The 10,218-nt window shown below is 41.7% G+C and overlaps 1 protein-coding gene across 1 annotated transcript in view; it reads right to left on the bottom strand.

Moving 5' to 3' along the window:
- The window catches only part of LOC120058671 (DENN domain-containing protein 2C-like), a 12,849-nt gene continuing 2,631 nt past the window's right edge, over positions 1-10,218 (bottom strand). The window contains exons 7-13 of the mRNA XM_039007419.1: positions 10,054-10,202; positions 9,612-9,789; positions 9,187-9,228; positions 1,455-1,557; positions 1,018-1,254; positions 795-881; positions 1-706 (exon numbers count right to left, since the gene is read on the bottom strand). Coding sequence (XP_038863347.1) covers positions 681-706; positions 795-881; positions 1,018-1,254; positions 1,455-1,557; positions 9,187-9,228; positions 9,612-9,789; positions 10,054-10,202 — 822 coding nt within the window. The 3' untranslated portion in view covers positions 1-680. The remainder of the gene's footprint in view (positions 707-794; positions 882-1,017; positions 1,255-1,454; positions 1,558-9,186; positions 9,229-9,611; positions 9,790-10,053; positions 10,203-10,218) is intronic.

Genomic DNA, 10,218 nt, shown 5'->3' with positions numbered 1-10,218 from the left:
TTTTTTTTTTTTTTTTAAATATGTCATGTCATATTTAAAGTAACAATCATGCACATAATAAAAATCATTATTCTTACATTGTTCTGTAGCAGAGTGCAGAAGGGTATCAAGAGTAGCCTTACTTATTAATTTCCAACTAGACACGAGTTCAAAACTAAACTTAAAAATAACATTATATCCATAATATGGAGACCAAACACTTAAGACTTGGCTAAAACAAACATAAAAAAATTACTAGCAAAAACACAAAAACGCGTGGGTTAGTTTATCATGGCACAACTTATCACTGTTAAGTTAATACCGAGTCCTGTAGCTGAAATGTTTTGTGTAGATTTCACAAGTACATAGTGTTTGCTCCTGCCTTTCCTCTGACATCTCAAAAGTCTTCATCGAAGTTTGTTTGGTCATAAATGCACATTTCCAGTTTTCCTCCAATTACAATTGCACTTCACTCCGGCTTGGAATGCATTCAGGGCAATACGAAGAGACTGGTTATGTCTCAAGCAGAGAGCTCTCTATCTAGGACTGTGGACCTCTGTGCCCAACACCGTTATGTCCTGGTCGAGTCATGTACATATCTATATAGCTGTAACATCATAGCACATGTGTCTCGGCCAATCTGGCAGATGGCTCTCATCCTCTCTTACAGAAGCATTTTCAACCAGACTGCTGACTGTCTGTCACTTCTTCTGTAAGAATTTCATCCCTGAAAATAAAATTGACAAAATTATTTAACTCTTGACAGTAAAAGTCATATTTGTTTAATTGGATGTTATGAATGGAGCAATACTAACCAATTCCCTTGAGTCCCTTGAGGAACCCGCTAGATTCAGACTCCGGGTTTGAAGCCAAATATTCTGCAGCTCTAACTTCAAAAAGCCCTGTGGGAGGCGGAGAAAAGCTTAGTACAAGGTCCACAAGAAAATACATTTTGGTAAGAGGTGATTACTTAGAGGAAGGAAGAATGCATTCTCAAAGTATTGCAACAACAGGGCAACTGATAGGCCACTCCCTGACCTTTGCCCCCTCCCTTGCGCAACTCTTTGTCGTGGATGAAGCCGGAGAACATCTGCGTGTCCATGAAGAGCTGCAGGAACTGGCGGGCCCCACGGGAGGGGTGGGACTTACAGAAGCTCTCCCTCTGCAGCTCCCGGGTCCCGCTGACGCCCATGTGGAGGGAATAGTGGCCCACTAGCTCCACGAAGAAATGCACAAAGGCCTCCGACACCAGGGAGCTCAGCTCACACTGCTGGCCTGCATGGACAGATGGTAGGGAGGGGGATAGTCACTTATAAAAGTAGATGGTGTCAAAATGGAGAGGCGAGTAAAAAAAGCTTTAAGAAATGTCTTTCTACACAATTACACTTTATCCAACCTGGACAGGGAGACAAGACATTGTTTCATCAATGTTTTGGCTACAAGGCCATTTTAAGGTAATAGTTGGCTGTGCAAACCTGTGCAGTCTCCGTCTTGCCGTAGTATCTGCCCTCTCTCCTCCAGGATCTGCTGCAGTGCAGCCTGAAGCTTACTGGGCAAGATACAGTCCTCATCACCAAGCTGAGAAACAAGGAGTAGTTAAGAGGTCAGGGCAACTCACATCATGCAAGAGAACCTCCCACTGGACACAAACTGGTTGAAGCAATGTTTCAACGTAATTTGTCAATGTGGCTGTGAAATCTACATTGGATTTGAAAAAAAGTAATCAACGTTGTTGGTTACTGCATTGTTGGTTAAGGGCTTGTAAGTAAGCATTTCACGGAAAGGTTTACACCTGTTGTATTCGGCGCATGTGACATACATTGGATTTGAAAAAAAGTAATCAATGTTGTTGGTTACTGCATTGTTGGTTAAGGGCTTGTGTATGTAACCAATACAATTTGATATGCTTGTAAGTAAGCATTTCACTGTAAGGTTTACACCTGTTGTATTCGGCGCATGTCACAAATACAATTTTATTTGAACTTAATAGGCTTGCCGTAACAAAGGGGTTGAATATTTAGACACTTTCAGCTTTTCGTCAAAACATAATTCCACATTATGGGGAATTGAATTTGAAACTGTTGAGGGTGAAATTTCAACCACAGGATTGTGTCTTCATAGTAACCAAATTTCAATATAGGTTGAATTTGTATCTTTAAAACAATGTCAGATCTTTAACATTATATCCACTACATGAAAAAAATACAATATGCTGGACAGCACCTCCTACTGAAGAATTTACCTATCTACAGCTACCCTTTGGTCTCCCATCCAGGGTTTTAATCCATCCCAGCTTAAATCAATCAAATCATTTTATTTGTCACATGCGCCGAATACAAAACGGGTGTAGACCTTAGTGGAATGCTTACTTACAAGCCCTTAACCAACAATGCAGTTAAGAAAATACCATAAAATTAAAAAATTAAAAAAAGAGATAAGAATAACAAATAATTAAAAAGCAGCAATAAATTACAATAGCGGGGCTATATACAGGGAGTATCGGGGGGGGGGGGGGGGGGGGGCATTTGATTAGCTGTTCATGAGTTTTATGGCTTGGGGGTAGAAGCTATTTAGGATCCTCTTGGACCTAGACTTGAAACCCTAGGCCTTAGCTGTGTCGCTGATGATTACCATTATGTTGTCGTGAGAATTATTGATATCTCCACTCAACTAAATATACTGATGAAAAATGTAAAAAGCAACCATTTCAAACATTTTACTGAGTTACAGTTCATTTAACTTCACTAGGGTAGGGGGCAGCATTTGGAATTTTGGATGAAAAGCGTGCCCAAATTAAACTGCCTGCTACTCAGCCATAAAAGCTAGAATATGCATATAATTAGTAGATTTGGATAGAAAACACTCTGAAGTTTCTAAAAAACTGTTTGAATGATGTCTGTGAGTATAACAGAACTCACATGGCAGGCCAAAACCTGAGAAAAAAATCCAACCAGGAAGTGGGAAATCTGAGGTTTGTAGTTTTTCAAGTCATTGCCTATCGAATATACAGTGTCTATGGGGTCATATTGCACTTCCTAAGGCTTCCACTAGATGTCAACAGTCTTTAGAACCTTGTTTGATGCTTCTACTGTGAAGGAGGGGGGAATGGGAGCTGAATGAGTCAGAGGTCTGCCAGAGTGGCATGAGCTGATCACGCACGCTCCCGTGAGAGTTAGCTTGCGTTCTATTGCATTTCTACAGACAAAGGAATTCTCCGGTTGGAACATTATTGAAGATTTATGATAAAACATCCTAAAGATTGATTCTATACTTCGTTTGACATGTTTCTACGAACTGGAATATGACTTTGTCGGAACTTTCGCCTGGACTTGCCCGCGCCTCGTGAGTTTGGATTGTGTACTAAACGCGCGGAAAAAAAGGAGGTATTTGGACATAAATGATGGACTTCATCAACCAAATCAAACATTTATTTTGGAACTGGGATTCCTGGGAGTGCATTCTGATGAAGATCAAAGGTAAGTGAATATTTATAATGCTACTTCTGACTTTTGTTGACTCCACAACATGGTGGATATTTGTATGGTTTGTTTTTGTCTGAGCGCTGTACTCAGATTATTGCATGGTGTGCTTTTTCCGTAAAGATTTTTTGAAATCTGACACAGCGGTTGCATTAAGGAAGTGGGTCTAAAATTCCATGCATACCAGTTGTATCTTTTAGCAATGTTTATTATGACTATTTCTGTAAATTGATGTGGCTCTGCAAAATCACCGGATGTTTTGGACCTACTGAACATAACGCGCCAATGTAAACTGAGATTTTTGGATATAAATATGAACTTTACCGAACAAAACATACATGTATTGTGTAACATGAAGTCCTATGAGTGTCATCTGATGAAGATCAAAGGTTAGTGATTCATTTTCTCTTTCTGCTTTTTGTGACTCCTCTTTTTGGCTAGAAAAATGGCTGTGTTTTTCTGTGACTTGGCTCTGACCTAACAGAATCGTTTGGTGTGCTTTCGTCGTAAAGCCTTTTTGAAATCGGACACTGTGGCTGGATTTACAACAAGTGTATCTTTAAAATGGTGTAAAATACTTGTATGTTTGAGGAATTTTAATTATGGGATTTGTTGTTTTGAATTTGGCGCGCTGCAGTTTCACTGGCTGTTGACGAGGTGGGACGCATACCCTAGTGAGGTTAAGGAAATCAGTCAATTTAAATAAATTCATTAGGCCCTAATCTATGGATTTCACATGACTGGGAATACAGATATGCATCTGTTGGTCGCAGGTAGGGGCATGGATCAGAAAACCAGTCAGTATCTGGTGTGACCATTTGCCTCATGCAGCACGAGATCTCCTTCACATAGAGTTGATAAGGCTGTTGATTGTGGCCTGTGGAATGTTGTCCCACTCTTCTTCAATGGATGGCACGACAATGGGCCTCAGGATCTCGTCACGATAAAATGCAATTGTGTTAATTGTCCGTAGCTTATGCCTGCCCATACCATAACCTCACCATTTGGCAACTCTGTTTAAAGCTGACATCAGCAAACCCGTTCACCCACACGACTCCAATCACGGTGTCTGCAATCTGCCTGGTATAGTTGAAACCGGGATTCATCCATGATGAGCACACTTCTCCAGTGTGCCAGTGGCCATCAAAGTTGAGCATTTGCCCACCGAAGTTGGTTACAATACCGAACTGCAGTCAGATCAAGACCCTGGTGAGCACGATGACCACGCAGATGAGCTTCCCTGAGACGGTTTGTGCAGAAATTCTTTGATTGTGCAAAGTTTCATCAGTTTCATCAGCTGTCACAGGCCTTTTATTGTCCCCAGCACAAGGGGCACCTGCTTCATGAACATGCTGTTTAATCAGATTCTTGAAATGCCACACCTGTCAGGTGGATGGATTTTCTTGGCAATGGAGAAATGCTCACTAACAGGGATGTAAATACATTTGTGCACCAAATTTGAGCAAAATAAGCTTTTGAAACATTATGGAACATTTCTGGGATCTTTTATTTCAGCTCATGAAACCAATACTTTACATGTTGCGTTTATATTTTTGTTCAGTGTACTGTAGATTCACTGTTGCTATCGAAGTCATTCCAAAGGGTAAGTTTAACAGAGCAAATGAAATGTGACCATACTTTCACTCATATATCAATGTTTAAGCTTGTATAGCATTTGCAAAGTCATCAACAGCCATTGTTTCAGTTCAACCTAGAATTCAACTAAAAATAGATAATAGAATAGGCCTAGGGTTTCAAACTCTGGTTGATTTAAAATGTAATGATATTTAGTGATATTGAATTGTGTTTGTCAACGCAACCAAATATCAAAATTTCAAGGAGATATATCTTCTGTATTGATATTTACATCTGTGTCACTGACTTAGTTTGGCTTTAATTCCATTTGGTCTACAAATTAATAATTTATGTTGATTCACATTTCCATCTCAACCAAAAATCTAAGTTAAAGAATAGGGCTAAATCAAATGAACAGTTATTTGAAGTGCATTTAAAGTTTGATTTGATTTTGGTTGTGCTTGTGCTTGTAGATGGTTGAAAGCATAGTAATAACTATACGTTTGGCAGTCTTTTTGAGTGGGTGAATGTAGGTTGTAATCTCATTTATCAACGTCAACCAAATATTACCCTATTATCCACGTTGAAATGACATGGTGTACCCAGCTGCCTTGTTCCACTAATGACGTGAAACAAGGCAGCTGGCTACCCATATACTGTGCATAATTGATTCTCCAATTTAAAAAATGTATCATTTTTATTTCACCTTTATTTAACCAGGTAGGCTAGTTGCGAACAAGTTCTCATTTACAACTGCGACCTGGCCAAGATAAAGCATAGCAGTTCGACACATACAACAACAAAGAGTTACACATGGAATAAACAAACATACAGTCAATAATACAGTAGAAAAAGTCTATATACAGTGTGTGCAAATGAGGTAAGATAAGGGAGGTAAGGCAATAAATAGGACATGGTGGCGAAGTAATTACAATATACCAATTAAACACTGGAGGGATAGATGTGCAGAAGATGAATGTGCAAGTAGAGATACTGGGGTGCAAAGGAAAAAATACAGTATTGGGATGAGGTAGTTGGATGGGCTATTTACAGATGGGCTATGTACAGGTGCAGTGATCTGTGAGCTGCTCTGGCAACTGGTGCTTAAAGCTAGTGAGGGTGTATGAGTCTCCAGCTTCAGTGATTTTTGCAGTTCGTTCCAGTCATTGGCAGCAGAGAACTGGAAGGAAAGGCGGCCAAAGTAGGAATTGGCTTTGGGGGTGACCAGTGAGATATACCTGCTGGAGCGCGTTCTATGGGTGGGTGCTGCTATGGTGACCAGTGAGCTGAGATAAGGCAGTGCTTTACCTAGCAAAGACTTGCAGATGACCTGGAGCCAGTGGTTTTGGCGACGAGTATGGAAGCGAGGGCCAGCAAACGAGAGGGTACATTTGCCGTGGTGGGTAGTATATGGGGCTTTGGTGACAAAATGGATGGCACTGTGATGGACTGCATCCAATTTGCTGAGTAGAGTGTTGGAGGCTATTTTGTAGATGACAATGCCGAAGTCAAGGATCGGTAGGATGGTCAGTTTTACAAGGATAAGTTTGGCAGCATGAGTGGAGGATGCTTTGTTGTGAAATAGGAAGTCGATTCTAGATTTAATTTTGGATTGGAGATGCTTAATGTGAGTCTGGAAGGAGAGTTTAGTCTAGCCAGACACTTAGAATATGTGGACAACTACAAATACCTAAGTCAGAACCGTCCAGAGTAGTGATGCTGGACAGGCAGGGAGCGATCGGTTGAAGAGCATGCATTTAGTTTTACTTGCATTTAAGAGCAGTTGGAGGCCACGGAAGGAGAGTTGGCATTGAAGCTCATCTGGAGGTTAGTTAACACAAGTGTCCAAAGAAGGACCAGAAGTATACAGAATGGTGTCGTCATAGAAACTAGCATTCAATATCAGCGGCCCAATAGGTTCTCAGTGAGAAAAGGAAGCGAAACTCCATAGCAACTATTACTTACAGTGCATTTATTAAGTATTCAGACCCCTTGACTTTTTCCACATTTTGTTTAGTTACAGCCTTATTCTAAAATGGATTAAATTGTTTTTTTTACCCCTCATCCATCAACACACAATACCTCATAATGACAAAGCAAAAACTGGTTTTTATTTTTTATAAACTGAAATATCCCATTTGCATAAGTATTCAGACCCTTTACTCAGTACTTTTGGCAGTGATTACAGGCTCAAGTCTTCTTGGGTATGACGCTACAAGCTTGGCACACCTGTATTTGAGGAGTATCTCCCATTCTTCTCTGCAGATCCTCTCAAGCTCTGTCAGGTTGGATGGGGAGCGTTGCTGCACACCTATTTTCAGTTCTCTCCAGAGATGTTAGATCGGGTTCAAGTCCGGGCTCCGGCTAAGCAACTCAAGGAAGGACATTCAGAGACTTCTTCCGAAGCCACTCCTGCATTGTCTTGGTTGTGTGCTTAGGTTTGTTGTCCTGTTGGAAGGTGAACCTTCGCCCCAGTCTGAGGTCCTGAGCGCTCTGGGGCAGGTTTTCATCAAGGATCTCTGTATTTTTTCCCTCGATCCTGACTAGTCTCCCAGTCCCTGCCACTGAAAAACATCCCCACAGCATGATGCTGCCACCACCATGCTTCACCCCAGGGATGGTGCCAGGTTTCCTCCAGATGTGACGCTTGGCATTCAGGCCAAATAGTTCAACCTTGGTCTCATCAGACCAGAGAATCTTCTTTCTCACGGTCAGTCCTTTAGGTGCATTTTGGCAAACTCCAAGCGAGCTGTCATGTGCCTTTTACTGAGGAGTGGCTTCCATCTGGCCACTCTACCATAAAGGCCTGATTGGTGGAGTGCTGCAGAGATGGTTGTCCATCTGGAAGGTTCTCCCATCTCCACAGAGGAACTCTATCAGAGTGACCATCGGGTTCTTGGTCACCTCCCTTACCAAGGCTCTTCTCCCCCGATTACTCAGTTTGGCCGTGCTGCCAGCGCTAGGAAGAGTCTTGGTGGTTCCAAACGTTCATTTATTGCAGACCTTCAATGCTTGTGAAATGTTTTGGTACCCTTCCCCAGATCTGTGCCTCCACAAAATCCTGTCTCGGCGCTCAACGGACAATTCCTTTGACCTCATGGCTTGGTTTGTGCTCTGACATGCACTGTCAACTGTGGGACCTTATATAGACAGGTGTGTGCCTTTCCAAATCATGTCCAATCAATTGAATTTACCACAGGTGGACTGCAATAAAGTTGTAGAAACATCTCAAGGATGATCAATAGAAACAGGATGCACTTGAGCTCAATTTCAAGTCTCATAGCAAAGGGTCTGAATTATGGGGTATTGTGTGTAGATTGTAAATGTAATCCATTTTAGAATAAGGCTGTAACGTAACAATGTAAAAAAACATCAAGGGGTCTGAATACTTTCAGAATGCACTGCATAACGCATTCCTACACAATTTCCAGACTTTACAGATGGACCACTTAGAAGTTAAATCAGGGGGGAAATTGTTATTTTTCTCACTGATAGAACATAGGCGTTCATCAAATTGACAGGAGTTTCATTATTTTTATTTCTGGGTGTGGATAATCCCTTTAATATTCTCACTATATGAACTTGGACTACATCCAAGAGAAATTCAAGCTCTGGCATAGTGTAGTATGATATTAAACTCCCGAGTGGCTTAGCGGTCTAAGGCACCACATCTCAGTGCTAGAGGCATCACTACAGACCCTGGTTCGATTCCAGGCTGTATCACAACCAGCCGTGATTTGGAGTCCCATAGGGCGGCGCATAATTGACCCAGCGTCGTCCTGGTTTGGCCGTCATTGTAAATACTAATTTGTTCTTAACTAACTTGCCTCGTTAAATAAAATACAAATAAATACAAATTTAACAATGTCACTTCAAAAGACAATCCCAGGAAAAGGACGGAGAGCAGACATGCACAGATAAAGTCTTCCTCATGTCCTAGTCACTTGTCATGTTTTGGAACCACACCCATCTTTCATGAGTCACAATTAAATACAATTCAGTTGGTAGAGCATGGCACTTGCTCAGAGTTGTGGGTTCGATTCCCGCAGGGGACCAGTACAGGAAAAAGTAAAAAATAATGTATCCACTCAATAATGTAAGTCGCTCTGGATAAGAGCATCTGCTAAATGACTAAAATGTAAAATGTACACACCTGTTTGACAAACTTGTCTGCGCATAAATCTACAATAAGCACCTAGAATGCAAACAGAGAGAGAACATAGAAAATATCAATGACAACAGGAAAGCAGGTCAAAGTATTGGGCTTCAAATTAGACATCAGGGACTGTCTACCATTAACTGTTAGGAACTATTTGAAGTTTGATACTCCAGTTATTTGTTAGTCTTACTGTAATGACGTTTATAAAACTACCACTAGGTGGCACAAATACTTTTAATTCTGATAAACCATTGTGTGCGACAGAACACTAAATAACCCTAACATTAACCCTTTATCAATGAACTAATCACTCATGTACTTCCTCATCAATTCTGATGAAAATCGAAAATGCTGTCCTTTGTAGCATGGCCATCTAGTGACTAGCCACTGGGAATCAGATGGTGAGCTTTGTCACTTACCTCCTCTATGGGCAGCTCCAGCAGCTCAGGCAAGCAGGGCGCCAGCGCCCCCATGAGAAAGGGAGTGGGAGAGCAGCTGATGTCCAGCATGCTGGCGGGTAGCACAGGCACAAAAGTATGCTGCCATGTGAACGGGTAGAGCAGCGCCAGCGCAGCATGGCCACAACGAGACAGCACACTGAAGAGAGGAGAAAGGGATGAAAATTGTTAAATTCCAGAGAAGAGGTATGTCAAAGATAGAGTCCATACAGTCTATTCAATACAATTAACTCGGACTACACTATGTACTTATGAAAACTTACACACAGCACTTTCACACCGACCAACAGAAGAGCAAAGCAAACAATACATTCCACGCTGAACCAGTACTCTGCAGTACCTGCCCTCCCACGTCAAGCTGGAGATGCCAGTGAAGCTGTGTGTACTAGAGGAAACTCGTCACCTGAGTTTGTTAGCGATAAAGATGACCCTCCTCTCCAGTAGTAGAGAGGCAAACACCTGCAGGAGTCTCCCAACGCTCAGGCACTGCAGCAGGCTCTCAAAGTCCACGTGCTCCAGCCTCGAGTCCACCGGCCGGCACAGAGTCAGCACCTGACCACACACACAC

The sequence above is a fragment of the Salvelinus namaycush genome, chromosome 14, assembly GCF_016432855.1.
Source record: "Salvelinus namaycush isolate Seneca chromosome 14, SaNama_1.0, whole genome shotgun sequence".
Classification (NCBI taxonomy): Eukaryota; Metazoa; Chordata; class Actinopteri; order Salmoniformes; family Salmonidae; genus Salvelinus; species Salvelinus namaycush.
The sequence above is the reverse complement of the archived record's forward strand: the minus strand, read 5'-3'. Positions and strand labels throughout refer to the sequence as shown.